The sequence below is a fragment of the Choloepus didactylus genome, chromosome 21 (assembly GCF_015220235.1).
Source record: "Choloepus didactylus isolate mChoDid1 chromosome 21, mChoDid1.pri, whole genome shotgun sequence".
NCBI lineage: Eukaryota > Metazoa > Chordata > Mammalia > Pilosa > Megalonychidae > Choloepus > Choloepus didactylus.
The window spans coordinates 23,030,652-23,053,993 of NC_051327.1; the positions used below are offsets into that span (position 1 = coordinate 23,030,652).

The 23,342-nt window shown below is 57.6% G+C and overlaps 1 protein-coding gene across 1 annotated transcript in view; it reads left to right on the forward strand.

Annotated features, from left to right (window-relative positions):
• TNRC18 (trinucleotide repeat containing 18) overlaps window positions 1–21,401 on the forward strand; it is an 85,277-nt gene extending 63,876 nt beyond the window's left edge. Inside the window, 13 exon segments of the mRNA XM_037815255.1 lie at window positions 827–1,254; window positions 5,858–6,004; window positions 6,542–6,683; window positions 9,335–9,452; window positions 9,845–9,920; window positions 10,066–10,174; window positions 13,382–13,498; window positions 13,864–14,028; window positions 14,509–15,638; window positions 15,640–15,849; window positions 20,123–20,359; window positions 20,552–20,626; window positions 21,195–21,401. Coding sequence (XP_037671183.1) covers window positions 827–1,254; window positions 5,858–6,004; window positions 6,542–6,683; window positions 9,335–9,452; window positions 9,845–9,920; window positions 10,066–10,174; window positions 13,382–13,498; window positions 13,864–14,028; window positions 14,509–15,638; window positions 15,640–15,849; window positions 20,123–20,359; window positions 20,552–20,626; window positions 21,195–21,401 — 3,161 coding nt within the window.
• Window positions 21,402–23,342: the final 1,941 nt, after the last annotated feature.

Below are 23,342 nucleotides of genomic sequence, written 5' to 3' on the forward strand. Positions count from 1 at the left end.
GGGAGTGAGGAGGCCTGGCTTCAGCCCTCACCTCCCTGCTCACACACTGGGGACCCACGGAAGTCTGTGACCCTCTCTGGAGTTGACTGCGGGGGGTCCTCGCTCCCCAGGGGATACTCCACCTGGAAGCTCCTGTTGCCGGGAAAAGAGCCATCAACCTGCACCCACATGCTTTCCCTGGGCGCCAGCTTGGGAGAGCTTGGGGTCCCGCTTCTGGGCAGGGGGAAGTAGGACAGGGCAGGGACCAACACTCCACTGTGAAGTGGGTCCATTTTGGTAACAGAGGGGCAGACGGACAGGCTGCCAGGGGCTGGTGCTTTACGGGGAGGGGATGTCAAGGCGGGTCTTGGGACCCACGATGCAGCCGTTCTCCAAGGAGAGGCTGGGGGAGAGAAGATGGGGTTCCGGGCCCCAGCCCAGGGCGGCGTGGGTTCTGCCAGGCCCTGCCCTTCCGTGGGCGGGCTTGCCCTCGCTAAGGGGAGTCGGGCAGGTGGACGCCAGGGGAGCTCCCCGCTCAGAGAAGCCGCACAGGAAGGGGAGGTGGAGCCCAGGCCGGATGGGGGATTTTGTGTGGGCTTTCCCACACCCCTCCCTGGGAGGGTGACTGGCTGGCCCTGCAGGCCTGCCCTGGCTTCCAGGTGTGTGTCCCGGGTGAGCCCCCTCGGCCTCTGGGCCTCAGTTTCCCCCTTGGAAATGGGGAGGCGAGCTCCTCCTGGCAGGGGGCCCCCTTGGAGGGCAGCGTGAGCCTGTGGCCTTCCGCGGGGTGCCCTGGGAGAGGGGCCCCAGGAGACCTGCGCCCACAGCCAGCCCCTCCTCCCGCGCGCAGGCACGGAGTTCGAGTACACCGACTCGGAGAGCGAGGTCAAGGTGCGGAAGCCGGCCCCCGCCGGCCTCCTGCGGCCCAAGAAGGGGCCGGGGGAGCCGGGGCCCTCCCTGGCCGCCCCCGCCCCCAGCGCCCGCGGCCCCGGCCCCGGCAGCCCCGACAAGGCCAAGCTGGCGGCCGAGAAGGGACGCAGGGCGCGCAAGCTGCGGGGCCCCAAGGAGCCCGGCTTCGAGGCGGGGCCCGAGGCCAGCGACGACGACCTGTGGACGCGGCGGCGCAGCGAGCGCATCTTCCTGCACGACGCCTCGGCCGCGGCCCCCGCGCCCACCAGCGCCGCGCCCGCCACCAAGGCCGCCCGCGGCGCCAAGAGCGGCGCGCTGAGCCCGCGCAAGGACGCCGGCCGCGCCAGGGACAGGAAGGACCCCAGGAAGGTAGGGCCGGGGGCGCCGAGCTCGGCACCCCGACTCAAAGGCCCTCCCGGCGGGCGCTTGGGACGCAGCCTCTCCCTCCCTTGCAGGGTCCTGCATCTCCTTTCCCGCCACGGACCCCTTTGGCACCCTGGTTACACCTGATATTTTAGTTTTTGCTTAGTAATCTGTGTTTCCATCCGTTTTAGATTTACAGGAAAATTGGGTTCCCATATACCCCGACTCACAGTTTCCTCTATTATCAACATCCCCTAATAGTGTTATAACTTGCATCTATCACAATGAGTGAACCGATAAGGATGTCTTATTAGTCACTGAAGTCCACGGTTTACATCAGGGTGCACCGTCTGCCTTGTGCGGCTCTGTGGGTTGTGCCATATGTGTAACATTATGTGTCCAAAATTAAGATGCCGCATAGAACAGCTTCACTGCCTGAAAAATGCCCGCTCACCTGTCCGTCCATGTCCCCTCCCCGGGGACCCCTGGAAACCACTGAGCTTTTTACCGTCTCTAGAGTTTTGCCTTTTCCATGGTGTCATCTAGTTGGAATCACACAGCGTGTAGCCTTCTCTGACTGGCTTCCTTCACTCAGCGATCTGCATTTAAGTTTCCTCCCTGCCTTTTCGGGGCTTGAGAGCCCATTTATTTGTGTCACTGAACCATTTATTTGTGTCACTCCATTGCATGGATGCGCCACAGATTAGTTTATCCGTTCACCTGTGGAAGGGCACCTTGGTGGCTTCTGAGTTTAGGCAGGTGCCGAGTAAAGCTGCTGTAACCATTCGTGTGCAGGGTTTTGTGTGGACGTTGGTTTTCAGCTCATTTGGGTAAATTCTTAGGAGCCGGATTGCTGGATCTTGTGGTAAGATTGTTTAGCTTTGGAAGAAACTGCCAGCCTGTCTCTCAAAGTGGCAGTGCCACTGTGCCTTCCCACTGAGTAACATTTTAAATGTGAATAAAATCCATGGCATCCCAAAGGAAAGCAGGTAATTGAGATATTATTGAAGTGCAGTGATCAAATACTAAAAATCCAGTTTGCGCAACCACCCTCCACATGCTTACTTAGGAATGTATCTAATAAGGAGGATTAGTAGTGGGTCTGCTAACGACTGTAATTTTGAAGGGATGAGTGTAAACGGTATTTCAGGGTATCTGCAGTAACTGTCATTTATATGAAACTCTCTGTGACTTCCGTTGGCGACAGTCACAGGCACTGTGGTTTGTGGTCTCCATTCATACCTGAAGGAAAGGCTGATTTATTTAGAGTTAGTGAAAACAGAAATGGTTTTTTTTTTTCCCCATCCAAGTTTGCAGATTCTCTGACTTCCCTCTGTGGACACTCCATGTTAAGAACACTGGTTTTTCAAGAGCCCTATTATGATTAGACCTCTTACCCTTTTTGCACTGGCTGCTAGGAAGCTGAGAGCCAACTGTTCCCCCTTTTACTGGTTGTATTCAGACTGAACAGCCAGCTCTCGCCCGTAGTCTCTGACTCTGGCCTCTCCACCCCATGTACCAATGGAAGGTGAACCCTCAAATAACAGTGACATTCTCAAGAAAGCCACAAAAAAGGAGGAGCCACACACACTGATTTCCTGAGAACAGGTGGTAGTGAGGAGGGGCTGTTTGAATGTCACCCCATAGGCATCTTGCATTTGTGCTCGCTTCTTGTCTTCTTTGTCCCTTAGCCAGAACTAGAACCATCTCAGGGTTTTCAGGGCCTTGGAGACAAAGGTGCCAGAATAATAAATAATAGTGACAACGGGCACTCATACTTGCCAACCCGTAGGAGGCCAGGCGTGTTCTAACTGCTTCCCTGTGTGTGCTTACTTTGTTGAGTATTCACAAAGCCTAAGAAGTGGGTGACTTGTAGGAACTGCATTTTGCAGGTGGCGTCCAAGAGGGCAGGTGCTTGTCCAAGGTCACGGCCCCTAATTGTCAAGGTCGAGTGCTGGACACGGGGTCTTTAGCACCAGTGCCTGGGCCATCACCACCAAGCCCCTCTAACCCTCCGGGCTTTCCCAAGGTGGCGCCTTTCTCTTGGCAACGGCACCATCACCCTTGACCCCTGACCCCCAGTCACCCCGAGTCCCCGCCTGGCTCCCACTTCCAGGGCTGTTAGGGGAGAGCTGCACTTGATGAGGTAGCAGGAGACTCGCCTCGGGCAGGTGGACTGTCGGAAAAAGTGGGAAACAGACACCCAAGGAAGGAAGTCACCCCCTGCCCCTGCATCCCATCGGGAATCACTGTTAACGTTTTTTGGAGATATAATTTTGTTTCCTGCTTCATGTGATGTAATGTGTATTTCCATATGCTCGGAGCTTTTCGTGCATGCTTCTTATTTTTTGTAAATACTGTTCATTGGCTGCGTGACATCCTGCTGTTGGCACGTCCCCCGGTCTGCCGTTACCTCTTGCCATCGGTGGTTGGTATCTGCCACGTTACTTTCCACAGCAGCAGACTGCTCTGTTCTGTGCACGGAGCTTTGGTCACATTTGGAATCATTTGTTTTTTTTAATTTAAAAAGGGAAAAAACAAAGAGGCTCCCAGAAATGGGTTTTCTGGTCAAAGGGAAAGGAACAGTTAATGGAGTTATCTGACTATAGCAGTGATTTGGAAAATAGAGATTAAAGAAAAGAAGAAAATAAAATTCACTCAGAGACAACTTTTTTTGCTGTCATTTATTTTTTTCTGTGTGCACAGCTCGTAAGGATGTGCACCATAAGTTGAACTATATTTAACGAGGGAAAAGGGAGCAGAACCATGTGAAACATTTGTTCAACCCTTAAGATACCTTCTGACTTCAGAAATAGGAATATGATTAAAACATGCAGCAGAAACAAGAAAATAGTGTGTGTGTGTGTGTGTGTATGTGTGTGTGTATATATATATATATGTGTGTATCTTTTTTTTTCTTAATGTGGGGAAGTACTGTATACTGTTGATCCCTATAACATTTCCCTTTTTGTCCCTTTTTATGCTGTGGGCTTTGAATTTATTGGTGTGATATAAATGTTGCTCCTTCCATTTTTGCTCTGGAAGTGATTTGCCCAGGATTTCCTGCCCCCTAATTTTCTGCCCCTCCCGGCCCCCACCTCAGTCACTTGGTTTTGGACCTGCCTCTCCTTAAAAGCTTAAAGTTATATTCTCTCCCTTCCCTCATTCCCTGAATCTGGTTTATGCAGACAGTTGTGTTGAGCCCTGCTTCTTTCTCAGATACCATCGCTTCCATTTTCCCTGCAGAACCATGACTACTAGCGGCTGTAATAAAAGCGCGCAGCTACGTTTGTTGACAGGCCAGAGTTTCTGTAATGGATCGCTGGACATTTAGGTTGTTTCCAGTTTTGGGCTCTGATAAATAAGCTTTACGTGATACCTGGGCATATGTCCTCATCTCTAATTAATCCCCAGGACACACCACTGGTTTTGATTCTTTTAAGCTTAATTTTGTTTCTTCTTAAGTCTTGTTGACTTAACTTTATGTAACATAAAATTTGCCATTTTGATTACTTTTAAGTGTGTGATTCCACGGCATTAATTGTATTCACAATGTTGTGCTGCCATCACTGCCATCCACGACCAAAACTTCATCCTTTTCACCTCGAACAGAAACCCTCTCCCCAGTAAGCAGTCATCCCCCCTCCAGCCTCCTCTCCCCAGCCCCTGGAAATAGAGAATTGGTCCGTTCTAGATGTTTCACAGAAGTGGAATTATAGAATATTTGTCCTTTTGTGTCGGGTTCTTGTGCTCAGCATAAAGTTTTCAAGATCCATCCGTGTTGTCGGATGAAGGACATTCCTTTCGATGGCTGAATGATGCTCGTTTCCGTGAGGGTGCCTTGCTTTTTAAAGGGGTCGGGCCAGCTCCCACTCCCACCGACACGGGGAAGAGCCCCGACTTCAGCAGGCTGGAGGGAGCTTTGGGGTGGGATGGGGTGGGCAGCCCACCCCTCACTCGGACCTTCTGGAAACCACATGGGCAGGAGCCAACCAATTTCATGTGCCCCTCCCAGGAACATGCCTTCTAGAACTAATCAGTAGTGTCATTTTTGAGGCATCATTCGGAAGAGTGGGAAACACGGAAGCACCTGACGTGTCCGCCGTTAGGGGGTTGTTAAATGAATTATTAACCGGGCAGCTATTAAAGAACAAAAGGGAAGCCCCCTCTGTACAGATCAGCCATACTGGGGGAACATGCAAAGCAGAACTTTTAGGAAGTTCCCCTGTGTGTTAAAAAAAAACAGCTCACATATATATAAACGTGTCTGTCCAGCCTTTACTTGGTTGTATGTGCTCAAGGAAGGTTCTGGAAGGATACGCCAAGCTGTGTCTAGCTGCTGTCTCTGTGTGGTTGGAAGGGGGATACTTGAGAGGAGCAGTCAGTTTTATATACCCTTCAGTGTTGTCTGTGTGTGTGTGTATGCAAAAAGTAATATAAAATAGTAATCAAAACATTAAAATCAAAACAAAAACTGTTTGCAAGGGGGAAGAGGGTGTTTCCTTCCGGTCCGGGGGTGGCACCATGTTGGAAGGAGTGTGAGCGGTGGGGGGGGGTTGCTGCTGGGGGTCCGGCCTTGCCCTCATGGCCCCTCTGTTGCTTCCTGCAGAAGAAGAAGGGGAAGGAGGCAGGGCCGGCGGCCGCACTGCAGCCCACCCGTGTCCCCGCACTGCCCTCGGAGGCCCGGGCCCCGCACGCCGGCTCCCTGGCCAAAAGGAGCAGGGCCAAGGCCAAGGCCAAGGAGGTGAAGAAGGAGGTGAAGAAGGAGGTGAGCTCGCCGTGGGTGGGTGCAGGGGGAGAGGTGGCCGCTGAGCCTCCCGGGCCCCCCTGTGCTCCCGAGGTCAGGCAGGGTGCTTCCAGGCACAGCCTCATGGCCCAGCCTGCCCATGACCACCCTGTCCAGCAGGGTCCCTGGGCGGGCTGTCAGCATCGGGTCCCTCAAACAGGGGTGAATTTGCCCCACCAGCGGCCCCTGCCTGGGCTGGCGACCTGCCCTCATCCTCCCTGAGGACGGAACCAAGTTGCCCGTGATGGTGGCTGGGAATGGGACGTGGTGCCCTCGGGGTGTGGCCTGTGGGTCATTTCAGCCCCCTCTGGCCCCTGGGGTGGGCTGGTGGGCCCCCCCAGTGTCCACGTGGTAAATGCGGTCAGCAGAGCCCAGGAGCCTGCCTGCCGCCCGGCGGGACTCCAGTGGCCTGATGGTGACCCCGAGTTTCCAGGAGGGTCCCTGGCCAGGCAGGACCGGGGGCCCGGGCCCTCCCCTGAGCTGGTGGCCTGCTGTGTCTGTGCCCAGAACCGCGGCAAGGGGGGCGCCGTGAGCAAGCTGATGGAGAGCATGGCCGCCGAGGAGGACTTCGAGCCCAACCAGGACTCCAGCTTCTCCGAGGACGAGCAGGTCCCGCGCGGCGGGGCCCTGGAGCGGCCCCTGACCCCAGGTGCTTGCGCCCCGGGCGGAGGCGGAGCCAGCTATGTGTGTCCAGGGGCTGCTGGGGCCTGGAATACGGGACACGGGGGGTTTCCCCCGGGAAGTCAGATCCCAGCCAAGACCTGAGACAAGTAGGGAAGTGGGGGTGGAGCCAGGGAAGGGGGTGATAGAGGGAACAGCATGTGCAGAGGAGGGAACAGCAGATGCAAAGGAGGGAACAGTATTGCATAGGAGGGAACAGTATGTGCATATGAGGGAACAGTATGTGTGAAGGAGGGAGCAGATTGCATAGGAGAGAACAGATTGCAAAGGAGCAAATAGCAGATGCAAAGGAGGGAACAGCATGTGCAAAGGAGGGAACAGATTGCAAAGGAGGGAAGAGATTACGTAGGAGGGAACAGTATATGCAAAGGCAGGAACAGATTACACAGGAGGGAACAGTATGTGCAAAGGCCAGGGTGGGCAGGAGCACCTGAGATGTGCTTCAAGGAGGCCCTTGTGGTTCTGGCTTGGTAACCTAGAGGGCGAGAGAACAGTGTTGGGGCTGGGGAGGAGGCAGAGGCCTGGCCACATCAAAGTTCTGTGGGCCTTGGTAAGGAGTTTGGGATTCACCCTAAGAAAAACAAGAAGCTATCAAGGGTCACAGGTCGGGGCCTGAAATGGCTGCTCTGATGCTGCACAGCGTAAGCCTTAGGGGGCCTTGGGGAGGTGAGAGGGGGCTCAGGCAGGGAACTGCTGCATGCAGCCAGGAGAGAGATGGTGGTGACACGGGCTCCAGTGGGCGCAGCAGGATGGAGATGGGTGACTATGAGTGGATGGGCTGTGTGGTGGATGTTAACCGATGGGAAAGAGGAAGGGGTGAGGACCATGGTTGGCAGGGCCCCCAGCTGGTGGGTGGATGGGAGAGCTATTGCTGAGACCGGGCCACAGGGAAGGAGCCGGGGAAAGTCAGATGCCGGGCTTTGGGGCCTCGAGTTCGTAGTGCCTGGAGGACATCTTGGGGAAGTTGTGTCCAGTAGGCCCCTGGACCAGGGCTCTGGAGCTCGGAGGAGAGATCGCAGCTGTGAAGTGGGGAATGGCAAAGCAGAGGTGGTCATTGGTGCCATCGGGAGAATGAAGTAAGAGGAGGAGCAGAGCCATCCCCGAGAACTTTTATCACCTGATGGGGTGTGCATCAGTCAGCTACCGCTGTGTAACAAACAACCCCCCCTCAGTCTCATTACAATAAGTGTTTACGCCTCGGCTGTCTGCATGTCTGCTGGAGCAGCCGTGTTTGCTCACATGACAGCAGTTTGGCTGGGGACCCCCCCGTGCCCCCCACAATGAGCCCATGGCAAGGGCGTGGGGGGCAGGCGGGGGAGGGGAAGTGGGCTGGTGGCTCTGTCCCTGGCAGGAAGTGGCTCTGGGGTTTTTTAGTGTCATGATAACAGTAGGTGTCGTCTCCCGGGGCTACCATGACAAAGTACATGGACTGGGTGGTTGAAAGCAACAGTTCATTCTCTGCGGGTTCCGGAGACCAGGAGGCCAGAATGAGAGTGAGGCGCAGCTGGGCTCCCACTGACCCCATCGGAGATGCCCCTTCCTGGCCCTTCCAGCCTCTGGGGGTGGCTCCCAGCAGCCCACCGTGCTCCAGGGCGTGTGGCTGCACCTCTGCAACCTCGGCCACAGTCACCACTTGGCCGCCTGCCTGTCGGAGTGTCCCCGTGCCTCAGTTTCTCTCTTATGGAACACCCATTCTACTCCAGCTTGGCCTCTTCTGAACTTACCACATCTTCAAAGACCCTATTTCCAAATAATACCAAATAGGACTTGAACACGTCTTTTTTTTTGTTTTGGAGGAGGGGCATGGTTCACCCCATAGCAGGAGAAGGACCAAGTTCAAGGTCTCTAGAGAAGGAGTTGCAGGCCGTGGAGGCCGAGGGCTTGCAGCCAAGCCTGGAGGAGCAAGGCCAAGGGGGGAGCCAGAGAAGAGGTGGTCTCAGGAAAAGGGTGTCTGCAGTGCTGAGCACCCCGGAAGGCCGGGTGGGTGAGGAGTGGAAAACGGCCTCTGTGCCCAGGGGCGGCCTGAGCGCAAGCAGTTTGGGTGGCACGAGGGGGCGAGCGCGGCTGCGGAGCACGGGAGAGGAGGACGCGGAGGCCGTGAGTGCCGGCAGCTCGTCGGGCAGGCTTGCCTGTGGGGGGTGGGTCTCCCCCGGAAGGGAAGGTATTCCTGGTAGAGGAAAAGCCAGTCCAAGGTCCCGGAGGTTCAGCCAGAGCGGGCAGCAGGAAGGGTGGCTGGATGTGATGCGGGGCGGGGGGTGGACAGGGCCCTGAGGGAGGGGGTCCCAAACTGTGACCCTGGATGTGGGGGGATGGAGGTTGACAACCCAGGCTTCAGGCCTGGGCGCAGAGGGTGGCGTTCTCTGGGGTGGGAGGGACGGGATGTGCACAGGCTGTCACCCTGAGATCTTTCCAGACCCCTGGGGCCAGGGAGGGGAGGGGACGCTGGCGGGAGACGGGCTGCACACGGCCGCTCTGGGTGTGCACAGTGGTGCCCGCATCCCCACGTGTGTACATGCCTGCACGCGTGTGTGCCCCGCGGACTCGCTGAGGCTCCCAGGGTTCTGTTTTGAGAGGGGGGCCTGAGGAGGCCCAGCTCCGCTCACCACCCTCCCCCCGCAGCCCCCCGCTCCTGCATCATCGACAAGGACGAGCTGAAGGACGGCCTGCGTGTGCTCATCCCCTTGGACGACAAGCTGCTGTACGCGGGGCACGTGCAGACAGTGCACTCGCCGGACATGTGAGTGGGGTCCAGGGGCAGCAGCCACCTCGGGGTCCACAGCCCACCCCTGGGTCCCGCACCCAGGGCTCCATTGCTCAGATGAGGCTGCGTGGAGGATGCACTTTGAGAAGTGTCAGGGATGGGCTGGCCCGAGGGTCCCCTCGGTGGCAGGGCTTGGTGGGAAGGGGCGAGAATAGAGGCTCTGAGGTGGACAGGTTCAGGGGCTCCAGGCCTTCTGGTTATATGAATCAGGAAGCAGAGGCCCAGGCAGGGGAGAGAATGTACCCCCGTTTAGATGGCAACTCAGCAGGCCTTCAGATTCTGTTGCTCTGGGAGGTGAAGCTAGCAGCTGTGGGGTGGGGGGTCTCCAGCCTCCGCCCCCTTGGACCACATCTGACCCGGCCTTGCAGATACCGCGTGGTGGTGGAGGGGGAGCGTGGGAACCGGCCGCACATCTACTGCCTGGAGCAGCTGCTGCAGGAGGCGGTGAGGGGTGGGGTCTTGGGAGAGGGGCGTGGCCTCTGTGATAAGGGGTGGGGCCTCTGGGAGGGCCATTGGGGGCGGGCCTGAGGCTGGAACCTGCTTCCCACCCACGGACCCTGCCTGGCTCTAATCCCCACGCTCCCGCCAGATCATCGACGTGAGACCGGCCTCCACCCGCTTCCTGCCACAGGGGACCAGGATCGCCGCCTACTGGAGCCAGCAGTACCGCTGCCTGTACCCGGGCACCGTGGTGCGAGGTGAGCTGCACCCCCAGCCGAACTCTGACCAGCTTAAGCATAAAGGGTTTGATTGGTAGTATTAACCGAAAGACTCAGGTGCTTCAGGGCTGGTTGGACCCGGGACCATCACAGGGACAGCAGGGCTTGGGCTCTGTCTGGGCTGGCTTCCCGCTCTGCTGTGCATTGATCAGAGGGTCAAAGAACAAATCCAAATACAGTCCACTTCTTGGCTACTGAACATCCCCACGTGCCCAGATGACAGGAGAAGAGGTGCTGGCCGGCAAAACGAGCTGTATGATGTGGCCAGAGCTGCAGGAGGTTGGGCTGGGGCGGCTTCTCTGTCCGTCCGTCAGTCACTCATTTATCCTCCAACTTGTGACAAAACTCTACAGGTCCTCTTAGTATGATAAGACTTTGTCTCGGGTGCAGCTCTCCGGAGCCTTCCACCCCATGACGGCCTGGTGCTTTCTCGTCCTGCCCTGCAGCTGGCACCCTCGGGGCTCCCCCCGGCCTCCTTCGAGAATCCCACTTGTGTCCCTCCCAGTTGGAATCCCATGCCTTTTCCTTTCCTGGCTTTTTCCTTCATTTTAGTAGAGGTTCTTTGAGTAGCTTTCTGAGAAAGGGTTCCGTGGGAGGTAAATTTCTCAGGTGCTTTTATGCCTGAAACTCCTTAATTCTACTCTCGCACTTCAGAGTTAGTTTAGCTGGGTATAAACGCGAGGTTGGAAATAGTGTTCTCTTACCATTTAAAGGTCATTCTTCCGTTTTTATCTCGCTTCCAATGTCGTGTGAGAAATTCAGTGCCATTATTGTTCTCAAATCTTTGCAGGAGACTTGTTTTTTTCTCCCCGGAAACTTGGAAGATCTCATTATGTCTGGATCTGGAATTTAAATGTGCTTTTGCTGGACAGGGGCTTTCATTTTTTTTTTTAATAATTCAATTTTATTGAGATATATTCACATACCACGCAGTCATACAAAGCGTACAATCAATTGTTCACAGTACCACCAGGGCTTTGATTTTTGAAGCAAATTTCCTTTAGCCCTGGACCCTTTTCTTGTATTATAGTTCTGATTGCTTCCTTCCCTCATTTTGTCTATTTCTCCTGGAACTCGCAAGAACCGTGGCCTCCTGGGTTGACCCCTCAATATTTGTATCTTTTTTTTACTATTATCTATTTATTTATTTACTTATTTTTGTTTAGCGTTCTGGGAGAGTTAGTAAACATTATCTTCCAACTCTTCTATAGTATTGAATTTTTAAAAATTCTGTTCTCATTTTAAAAATGCCCATGGGTTCTTCTTTATTCTATATATATATATATATATATATATATATATATATATGTATATGTATGTATTTAGTTAACATCTTTTTGTTTCATAGATGCCTTACCTTTTTTTTTTTTTTTGTGTGTGTTAATTTCTCAGAGGATCCGTCTTCTTCATTGTAGCTTTCCTTAGCTCCCTGTACCGTCTGTCCTTCCAGACCCCTTCCCCTCTGGCTGCTAGTCCTGGGGTTTTTCTTTCAGCAGCATCTGTCCTTAAGTTCTGGGGACCTTAGTGAGACATGAGGGCACGATCGGAAGCTCTGTGCATGGGGGTGTCACAGTGCACGGGCCTGAAGGTTGTGTTGGGGACCCCGCGTTCTAGTACCTATAGGTCTTTTTAGGTAGCGTCCTCATCTTCTAGGGCTGCCGTTACAAAGCACCACAAACCAGATGGTGTAAAACAGCAGATACCGGCCATCCCTCAGTTCTGGAGCCAGATGTCTGGCACCCAGGTGTGGGCAGGCCGGGCTCACCCCGGAAACTGCAGGGGAGGTTCCTCCTGCCCTGCCTGCCATCTCCTGGGGGTGCCCGCAGTCGTGGTGGCCCCTCACTTGTGGCATTTGCCTCCTCTGTCGTCACATGGCCGTCGTCGCCCCTCTGTCTGTCCGAGTCCCCTTTCCTCTTACAGGGACCCCAATCCTGTTGGGTCAGTGTCCCCCTTCTGCAGCTTGGCCTCATCTTAACTAATCTCATTTTCATAGTCCCTGTTACCAAATAAAGCCACACACTGAGGTGTTGGGGGTCAGAACCTGACCCTGTCTTGGGGGGACTCCAGAACAGCCAGCTGGGGTCACCAAGCCTCTCTCTTTGGGGATGTGGGCTCAGCATCGGGGTTTGGAAAGGGGCCTGGTGTGCTCCACCCAGCCTGCCGGCACCTCCGCTGAGCCCCACTTTTGTGTGCTGCGCACCCCCCTGCTCTCCCAGGTCGGACCCCCACCTGAGCCTCCCTCCAGGAGGGGACCCCCAGCTCTTGCTGGCTGCTGGCCACCGGCAATCCCTGCACCCCTTCTCCTGAGACTTTGCAGGGGTCGCTTGTGAAAACCAGCTTCCATCCTGCTGGCGTCTCCTCCCAGCCCCTAACAGCAGAACCAGGACCGCCCGCCCGTCCCAGTTTCATCTTCCAAAACGTGTCCCTCACCTGCTGCTGCCCGCTTCCCGTCTTCCTTGTCGCATGGGGTTGGTGCCCTTTGAATTCCTGCTCTCTTGCTGGGGTGAGGATCTCGGGAGTGAGTGGGCAGGGCTCCCGGTGTTCAGCTGGCACGTGCGACAGGAAGTCCAGGACGCTCGCTCCGTGCTGTGGGTGTCACCTGAGCTCACGCGGCTAGAAATGGGAGAGCCAGGGCCTCGCCCAGGGCCGCGGGCGCTGCACCAGCGGGCACCACTGCACACCCGCAGTCAGGGCAGCCAAAGGACCGGCCCCTGCCCCCTCCCCGCTCCTGCCCTCCAGGGAGCGGGGGGCCTAAGGTCACCCCCATCATCAGGGTGGCACAGCAGGTGAGGGCCGGCGGGCCAAGGCAGCGCCACCTCTCTCTGAGCAGCCACGTGGAGCCAGGGCACCCGGTGACAGCGTCCGTTCTCTACCCTTGGCAGTCAGTCCCTCTGCTCCCAACCTGTGTGACTCTGTGCCAATTGCAGGCTCAGAGCCTCCCCTGCCCTTCCAGAAACGGGGTTAGGGTAGGCACGGGGTTAGGGTAGGGACCTCAGCCTTTTCTGCTTGTCACAAAGAGTCGGAATTATCAGCTGCCTCACCAGGTACGGTGCCTGGCACCCTCGGACGTGTGCTGAACGGCAGCTGTCGTTCGCGTCTGACCTCGGGGCAGGAGGCTAAGTGACAGCTGAGTCACCAGGCCCCGGGGGGCACCAGAGTCTCGGCATCCTGCCCCTCCCCCCGCAGGGCTGCTGGACCTGGAGGACGACGGGGACCTGATCACGGTGGAGTTTGACGACGGGGACACTGGGAGGATCCCCCTCTCACACATCCGCCTCCTGCCCCCCGACTATAAAATCCAGTGTGAGTGAGGGGGCTGGGGGCTGCGGGCCAGCGGCCAGGTACGTTCTGGGGTCTCTGCTGCCCCGGCTGTCCACCCAGCCAGGCCCCTCGCTCGACTCCCCTGGCAGCAGAGACCCCCGAGGGGCACCTCCACTTTTGTGCTGGCAATGCCTTTTGGACCCCCAAAGTGCGTCTGCTGGTTGGTGCAGGGAACGTTTTGTTGGGCAGCTTGTGTGGGCAGGCCGCCCTGCGTCCATCTCGTTAACCTCTCAGCCTCCTGGGGAGACCAAATGGGGTCGGCCGCGCAGTGTTCCCCAGGGCACCCCCCACCCATGGCAAACGAGGCTCCCGGGGCCTGAGCCTCCGTGTGTCATGCACCCCTGCAGGTGCCGAGCCATCCCCAGCCCTCTTGGTGCCGAGCACCAAGCGCCGCAGCCGGAAAACCAGCAAAGACACCGGGGAAGGCAAAGATGGGGGCGCAGCGGGGTCCGAGGAGCCCGGCCCCAAGGCCCGAGGCCGCGGGCGCAAAGCCAGCACCAAGGCCAAGGGTGGTACGTGGGCCCCACCCTCACCGAGGCTCGGGGCAGGTGTGGGGGGCGTGGGCTGGGGGCTCACTGCCTGCGGTTGGGGTCTTTGAGCGAGTGACCACTTCTTGTCTCTGCAAGAACACCACGCGGGAGGGCTGTTTTGACCAGTTGGCAGATTAGGAAACAGGCTCGGGGAGGCAAATGGATTTGTCAGAGATCACTGACCAAGTTAGAGGTAGAAGTGAGGCTCTAACCTGGGTGGATTTGACTCCAGAATCCCGAGAAAAGTGCCCCAGGCTGAAAGCGGAGGCTTCTAGAGGATCACTCTGGGCTCCACACAGAGGGGGTAGGGGGGCGGTGAGGAGAGAGCCCCTCTGTGGGGCCCAGGGGGGCCTGGCCTCGCCCCAGCTCCCCACTCAGGAACTGGCAGAGCTGAGATCGCAGCTGGGGCCCGCTGACTCAGCCAGTGCCTGGGGCCTCCACGTGTTTTCTTCTCTTTTCTAGAGAAAGCTGCTGTCATGGAGGAGGGGGCCCCAACGGACGAGGTCCCCAGTACCCCCTTGGCCCTGGAACCAATCAGCACCCCAGGATCCAAGAAGAGCCCCCCGGAAGCCACGGAGAAGCGGGCCAAGACCCCCAAAGCTCGCCCTTCGCCCCCCCAGCCCAGCCCAGCGCCACCCGCCTTTGCCAGCTGCCCAGCCCCCGAGCCCTTTGGGGAGATGCCGGCGCCCCCCGCCGCCCTGACCCCGGCCCCTCTCGTCCCCATGCCCCTCACCATGCCCGCCACCCGGCCCAAGCCCAAGAAGGCCCGGGCTGCCGAGGACCTGGGGGCCAAGGGCTCCCGGAGGCCCGGGGAGGGGGCTGAGCTACTGGTCAAGCTGGACCACGAGGGGGTGATGTCACCCAAGAGCAGGAAGGCCAAGGGGGCCCTGCTGCTCCAGGAGGACCCGGGGGCCGGGGGCTGGCCGGAGCCCAAGGGCCTCCTGAGCCTGGGCGGCTACCCACCGGGCCTGGGCAGCGGTGAGCCCAAGCCGGCCCGGCCAAAGGCCTGCGACGGAGACCTCTCCCAGGAGCCCGGGCCGGGGCGCACGTTCGAGGATGCTGGGGACCCCGAGAGCCCGGACAAGGCGCCGGCCCAGCAGGACGGGGCCGAGGGGTCCGAGAGCAGCGGTGGCAGTGGCAGCAGCAGTGGCAGCAGCAGCGGCAGCAGCAGCAGCAGCAGCTCGGAAACCGAAGGCGAGGAGGAGGGTGAGAAGAACAGGGAGGATGGCCGAGGCGGCGGCAGAACCCACAGCGCCTCCAGCTCCAGAGCTTCCTCGCCGGCCTCGTCCTCCTCGTCCTCGTCTTCGTCCTCCTCGTCTTCATCCTCCTCCTCGTCCTCGTCTTCCTCCTCCTCCTCATCCTCGTCTTCCTCCTCGTCCTCGTCCTCTTCATCGTCGTCATCGTCCTCCTCCTCCTCCTCCACCACCGACGAGGACTCCTCCTGCAGCTCGGACGACGAGGCCGCCCCGGCCCCCGCGGCCGGGCCCTCCGCCCAGCCTCCGCTCCCCTCCAAGGCCTCCAAGCAGGCAGCCAAGGCCCGCTCCTCAGCCCACTCCCCCGGCAGGAAGGCACCGGCCCCCCAGCCCCCGGCCCCCCCCGCCCCAGCCCCCCCAGCCTCTGCAGCCCAAGGCTCCGGCCGGGGCAGGCGCCAAGAACCGACCCAAGAAGAGAGAGGGCGTCCACCTGCCCACCACCAAGGAGCTGGCCAAGCGGCAGCGCCTGCCGTCCGTCGAGAACCGGCCCAAGATCGCCGCCTTCCTGCCCGCGCGGCAGCTCTGGAAGTGGTTTGGGAAGCCCACACAGGTAAGGGGGCTTCTGGGGAGGGTTGGGGGGCTGGGAGACCCCGTCTTCCTCCGAGCGATGGCCCACTCCATGCTGGGCACCCCCAGGGTGGAGGGCCATGGTGAGGAATGTGGGGGTGTCTCACTTGACATCTGGTGAGATTGAGAGATTCAAGGCCCCACAGGGGCAGCTCTGGCTTCGAACTTGCATCTGTTTGACTTCAGAGTGAGCCGGTGTTAGCTTCCTCCAGCTGCTGTAACAAACACCATGAACTGGGCTTAAGACAGCAGATGTTTATTCCCCTGCAATTCTGGGGGCTCGGCGGGGCCAGCCCCTCTGAAGGCTCCAGGGGAGGGCTCCCCCCGATGTCTCTCTGCTTCTGGTGGAGGCCGCCGTCCCTGGCGCTCCTTGGCTTGGAGACGCCTCTCTCCGCTCTCTATGTCCGTCTTCTCTGCGTCCGAGTTTCCCTCTCCTTGTAAGGACAGCAGTCATGTTGAATTTAGGGCCACCCTAATCTAGTAGGACCTCATCTTGACTTGATGACGTCTGCAGAGACCCTTGCCTTAGTTTTCCAGGCTGCGGTGTCAAGTGCCGCACAGCGGGTGGCTTCACCAATGGGAAGCTTTAGGCCTGTGGTTTCGGAGGCTGGAGGCCTGGCTCCCTCCCGGAGCTGGTGGCACCCCGGCTGGCAGTACTTGGGTTCCTGGGCTTTCCATGATGATGGTGTCTCCTTTCCCTTCAGGGTTCCCTTGACTTCTGGCTTCCACTCCTCCCCATGGCTTTCTCTCTCTCTCTGAATTTCTTCTGTTTATGAAGGGCTCCAGTAATGGATTAAGGCCCACGTCATTTGGCTGGCCCACACTGTACCTGAAAATCACACCTTCAGATGGTTCTGTTTACAGTGAGGTCACACCCACAGGAAGCACACATCTAGACTGGTGAACACAGTGCAATTCACCTCAACCCTGTTTCCAGATAAGGCCCCATTTGCAGGCTCTGGGTGGGCCTGAATTCGGAGAGGGGCCACTGTTCGGCCCAGTCCGTTTCCCTTTCTAGAGTGGCCTTCTAGTCCCTAGAACCCAGAGCCACCCTCGTGTGGAGCCCAATTTAGGAAAATCCCAAAGGACAGCAGGGTTCCTGTGGGCAGGCACTGGTTGACCATACAAAAGGGTCTTTAAAAACCTCGTGGGCAAAGAGCCTGTTTTTATTTGCCTTGGTTTTATTTTCTAACTTCATGGTGGCAAAGGGACTCGAGGCTTTCAAGCTCACAGTGTAGTCATCAGGCAGGAAGAGCTTCTCCCGCTGTATCCGCCAGCAGAAGCCCAGGGTGGGTCTCCGTGGCCCGTGCCCGAGTCAGTCAGTGGGTCCAGAGAGACAGGAGCTCCTGGGCCGGGTCTGGTCCCGTCCGTGTCCACACTGACAGCAGGGAGGTTTGGTTTTCCCCAAGGAACCCGGCCAGTCCACCTCATGGCTGTCTTTGGCCCACACACTTCTCCTTCCCGTACCCATGAACGTGCAAACCACCATCTCCATGCCTCAGCCCTGCACACAGTATCCCAAATACACATCCTCTCCCCAGAAAGGCCAGGTGGCCAGCCCCGCGTGCCAGGCAGCCTTCACTTGGAGATGTTCTTCCTGGGGTGGCAGACGACAGCCCCAGCCAGCCCAGCACACTGGGATGCAGGGGTGGGGAAATAGGGAACAGCTATTCCAGAAGCTTCTATGTGGAGCAGGGACAGCTGTCCACAATTACTAGTCTGCACACATCCCTGCGCAGGAAGGTGGGGTGGGGGGTTGGGTGGCTAGTTCCTTGTCTGCTGGTGTGGCCGGCCCTTGTTTTTGCCTACAGACTCTACCTCCCTAATCTGGATTCTTCCATGGCCATATCTGAGATGGGCTTGGAGCGTTGGTGCCTTTTTAAGATACCAGTGCAGGTTCAGGGTTATGGGGTGGGGTGGGGACAGTGACGGGCTTGGGGGTGTCTGTGGCAGTGCAGCTCAAAAAGCTCAGGAATCTTCTGCACATTTGTCCTGCCAGCTCCTTTGGGTCAATCTCTAAAATCAGAGAAGTTGTGGAATATCATGAATCAAGAGCTTCTCTGAGTCGGGTCACACCTTAACAAAAATAACACCTTCAGGAGGCCCTATTTACAATGGGTCCACACCCATAGGGACAGGTTAAGACTGAGAACATGTCTAAATTGGGGCACATAATTCAGGGTACATAGGGTGCATAGCAGCAGGTGGGGGCCATGGTTGGCGTCTGCCAGCTCCCTTTAGCTCCAGCTTTGCTTCTGGCCTCCCTGCCTTGGGGTGTTAAGTTAAATTGGGGGCAGATAATCTGGCTTCTCCCACCCTGCAGGGTGCAGGATTACCTGATTTTAAAGCCCCTTGTATTGCTAGCTGTGGGCAGAAAGAGCCTTTCCTGGTAAGATCACAATCTGACCTTGCCAACTTGAGCTTGTAGATTCTTGTGGAATATTCCCTGAAGACTGCAAGAAGTAGCCAGACATTCCAAACTCCTGATGTTTTAAAACCAGGCCCCCCTGGAACACTGATCCTGGCAGGTACTTTATCTGAAGGGATGTATCAAGAAGTGACAGCATTTGAGTCAAGGATAGGGACATCCTCACTGTGCTGCCCTCACCTTGTCTTGTCTATTCCTCATTTTAGTTTATGCCATTTGCAGTTTTCAGTTTCAGTATCAGTGAGGAGTCTTACTGCTACAAAGGACAGGAACAACTGAAACTGACTTACGCACAACGTGAAATGCATTAGCCTATTTAAAAGAAAAGTCCAGGGGGATCTAGCTTCAGGTACAGCTGGATCCAGGGGTTCGAAGGGTGTCTTCACACTCACCCCCATGTCTTGCTCCAGCTTTCAGTTCTTTCCTCCCTTTGTGCTAGCTTCCTTCTCAGGCAAACCCTCTCCTTTTGGTGACAAGAAGCTCTGGTTGCTTTTGGCTCACCTTCTACTTTTCAGACATGACAGCAGGAAGAGGTTCAAGCTGAAGTTGTTTGAATGACTTTGATTGGGATGTTCTGATTGGTCAGGCCCAAGTCATGTGCCTGCCTGGGGGACCCAGCCCCAATGGGGGTGCTGCCAGAAGGGAGTAGGGGCTGGGTAGCAAAAAATAGCTGCTGTCAAGGATTGTCAAGGATGAGTTGGTTTAGGAATCTAAACCATCCATCCCACCTTGAATTTTATTTGCTATTATGCCTTGAGCTAAAAAGAATTTGAGCAGTTTTCAGAACACACATACAAAAAGGCAGCATATGCTAAAGAGTCCATTACTACCAGTGATCTGATGAACTAAAAGTTGAAAAGGGAGAGTTGGATAAGGTAGAACATGAACCTGTAATTTAACCTAAGTAGGGAGAAAAAAAAAAAAAAAAAGACTTTGAGCTTCCTGCCAGCCAAAGTGAAAAGGGAAACATGACCTTTAGATTTAGTTTCTTGGGGAGAAACCTGGGTGCTCAGAGGTATTTCTTCTCTAGGGACAGCAACAGTGGCGGCAGACAGACCCCTTAGCTGCTCCACCTGGGTGCGGGGGTCTTGATTCTGGCAGTGGGTCTCTCCCCATCTGTGAGCCTCAGGGCACAGGGATTGCTGCGGGGCTATCCCAGGACTAGCCTGGGCTCAGAGCGGGCTTCAGGGGATGCTTGTTGAGTGAATAAAACTCCCAGCACAGCATGGGGGAAGGGCGCAGGGCGGGGGACCTAGAGGCAGGAGCTGGGTGTCCACTTTAGCCGCAGATCCTTGGTTTAGATGAAATCCTTCTTGGAGGTCTACTGTATTAAAAGGATGAATACGAGGCTCCTTCCATTAGAGCAAGGAAGGGGGTGTCCTTCTCCCGTACCCCCAGGACCCCTCAGAATCTGACAGTGGTCGAGAGGTCCGGGTGATGAAGGGCTTACAGGCAGCAGGACCTGCGTGGGCAGAGGCGGAGGGGACAGTGCCAGGAGGGCGCCCACGCTGCGGACTGGGGGGCTGGGCGGGGCTCAGGTGGGGCTCCAAGCGATGGGTGGGGCTTCTCAGGGCGGGGGCTCCAAGAGGGTGGGTGTGGCTTTTTGAGAAATGTGTGGTGGGTGTGGCTTCGTTGTGGGCGTGGCTTTGGGGGCGGGCTTCATATGGTATATGTGGCTTCCGGATACAGGGGCGTTAGTGGGTGTGGGTTTTGTGGTGGGTGTGGTTTCAGGGTGGGTGTGGCTCTGCTTTGGGGGTGTGGCTTTCAAGGAGGGTGTGGCTCGGGGCGGGGCCGGCCGCGCCCGCTGACCCCGCCCCCCTGCCCCCAGCGGCGCGGCATGAAGGGCAAGGCCCGCAAGCTCTTCTACAAGGCCATCGTGCGCGGGAAGGAGATGATCCGCATCGGGGACTGCGCCGTGTTCCTGTCGGCCGGCCGCCCCAACCTGCCCTACATCGGCCGCATCCAGAGCATGTGGGAGTCGTGGGGCAACAACATGGTGGTGCGCGTCAAGTGGTTCTACCACCCGGAGGAGACCAGCCCGGGCAAGCAGTTCCACGAGGGCCAGGTGAGCCCCGCGGGCCTGGCGGGCAGTGTCGGGGGGCCGGCCCGAGCTGTCACCATGGGGTGTCCCCGGCAGCAGGCCCAGGCTCCTTGGGATGACCCAACAGAACGGGGACGGGGAGGCCCAGGGTCTCGCGGGGGACGGGGGCAGCGCTGGGCCCAGGCTCACCCCAGCCCCTGTCCTCTCGCCCAGCAGCACTGGGACCAGAAGTCGGGGCGGAGCCTCCCCGCAGCCCTGCAGGCCTCCAGCCAGAGGAAGGACTTCATGGAGGTAGGGGCTGCGGGTGGGAGGCTGAGGGGCCGCAGGGGGTGCCCTTCCGGCCACTGGGTGCAGGCTCTGCCCCCCCTGCCTGCTGCCCCCTTTGTCTGGGAGGCTCAGAGCGGCTCTTTCCCAGTCCCCAGGTCTCCATGTCTCTCTCATTCAGTCTCTGTGACTCTGATCTGTCTCTTTGTCTTTTTCTGGCTCTCTCTGTCTCCACCTCTATTCATTTGTGTCTCTCTGGATCTCTGTCTTCCTCTGTCTCTGTCTCTCTCTCTCTCTCTCGTCTCTTTCTATCTGTCTCTCTGTTTCTGTTTGTCTTTCTAAGTCTGTGTTTCTCTTGGTCTCTGTTTCCCTCTGACTGTCTTTCTGTCTCTCTCTGTCTTTCTCTGTCTCCTTCCATCTTTCTGTCTCTGTCTCCCTCTGTCTCTTTTAATTCTTTCATCTGTCTCTGTCTCCATCTCTGTCTGTCTGTCTCTCTGGGCCTCTGGGTCTCAGCCTGAGGCCGTCTCTGGCCCTGCTGGCCCGGGTGGGGGTGTCTGTCCCCTGCCCCTCCCTGATGGCCCCGCCGTGCCCACAGCGCGCCCTGTACCAGTCCTCACACGTGGACGAGAACGACGTGCAGACGGTGTCCCACAAGTGCCTGGTGGTGGGCCTGGAGCAGTACGAGCAGATGCTCAAGACCAAGAAGTACCAGGACAGCGAGGGCCTGTACTACCTGGCGGGCACCTACGAGCCCACCACCGGCATGATCTTCTCCCCCGACGGCGTGCCCGTGCTCTGCTGAGCCGGCTCCCCGGGGCCCTCGGGACCTCCTCACCGCCACTGCCACCCGCAGGAGGCTTCGGGCGACCCCGTGGACGGGGCGCCCCTGTGGTGGTGCTGCAGGCTGGTGTGGGTGGGCATGACCATGGGCACGGGAGCGAGTGTACATGTGTGTGCCTGTATGCATGCACGTCTGTGCACACATGTGCACACGCCTCCAGCCCCCTTCCTGCCCCTCTCGGTGCCCCCTCCAGAAGGGCAACTCCACCTATCAGGGTATGGCCTGCCCACCCACTCAGGGCGGTCCAGGCCCCCATGGGCCTCCCTCCAGCACCTTGTAAGCATTTGGCCAGCCCGGCCCCCCTCAGGCTGCCGCGGACGAGCCAGGCGCTCATGGGCCCGTGCCACCCGGGCATCAATCAGAGGCCGTGGACTGGGGATTCGGGTTGGGCAGGGGGTCTCCAAGGAACCACAGGGACACTCCGGGGTGCCCACTCCCTGGGGGCTGGTGCCCAGCCACCCTCCAACGTACAGCCCAGCCTCAGGCCCCCCGCCACGGAAGGCGGCAGTGTGACTGTGCCAGCCAGGCCTGCTTTCGGGGCGGCCTGTCCGGAGCCGGGGCCTCCACCCCCCCCCTCTCAGGATGGCCTGGAACTTGGGGAACGGAGCCAGGGCAGGACGTGGCTCCCCGGGAACATGGATCGCCAGGCACCGGGTGGATGGAGGGCGCTGGGTGTCCTCAGGCCCCGTCCCAGGCCAGCCCCAAACACTACAGCCAACACAGATGGTGCTGAAACCCTCGGCCGGTGCCCACCCCACCAGCCCCGGGAGGACGCGGCTCTTAACCTGTACAGTTTTATTGTAAGGATAGAGGCTCTAGCCCACCCCTGTACCATACGCCTTCAAACGGAGTCGACTTTTTAATTATATATATAAAGATAAATATATATAAATATATATAAATATAAACTTTTTAAAACTGTGAAAAAAATAGCTATGAAATTATAAAAAAAGCAAACACATTCTGACGTGCAGAATATTATTTTTTATTTCCTGTTAGATTGTGAGTGTCGAGCGGCCGGCTTCACAGACCCCCCCCACCCCCACGCACACCCCCTTCCCGCCCACCTGCCCCCCGCCCCGTGTACTGTATTGCACCCCCCCCCCCCCAGACAGAGGGAGTTTAGGGAGAGCAGAGATGAGACGGGGAGAGGGGGGATGTTTAGCGGGACCCCCGCCAGGGCCCAAGAAAGCACTTAATCAGCGCCCCCACACCTTCCAGGGAACCAGGAGGGTTTGTGAGACAATCTTGAGGAAGGAAAAGCCAGACTTCAGTTTTGTTTTTGGGGGGGGAGTTATTGTTTCCTTTTTTTTTTTTTTTTAAGTTTTTTTGAAATTTTGTTGTTGGCAAATTCTGTGTGATCTTTTTCATAAAAAAAAAAGAAAAGAAAAAAAGATTTAATTGGAGAAGCACCGTTGTCTGGAGTGGTTTATTTCAGGGGCTGGGCTGGACTGGGCATCTGGGGGCAGGGGGACACGGGGGTCCTTGGCCAGGGTGCTCCTGCCAGGTGACCCTGCCATCCAGGGCTGGGGGAGGCAGAGGGGGGCTGGTGCTGGGTGCTGTCTGGTAGGTAGTCCCTGGCCACGTGGGGTCATGTGCCTGTGACCTAACTTAAGGGGACGGTTACAAGTTCAGTTCCTCAGCTGCATGAGCCACATTTACTGTGTTGGGCAGCGCAGGTGGAGAACGGGACCCCTGGAGCAGACTTTCCTTTAGAACAGGGGGAGGGGGCAGGGCGAGTGTCTTCCATCTCTTTTTTCTTCCTTTGAAATGCAGGGCTGAGCTCACCCAGCCAGGGCCTGCATTGCCGCTGCCCACGCATTAAGAAGACGATGCTGACGGTCCTAGTGGCTCTGAGCCAGTGGCCGGAATGGGGGCTGAGCTGGAGCTGGCTCCTTGGGC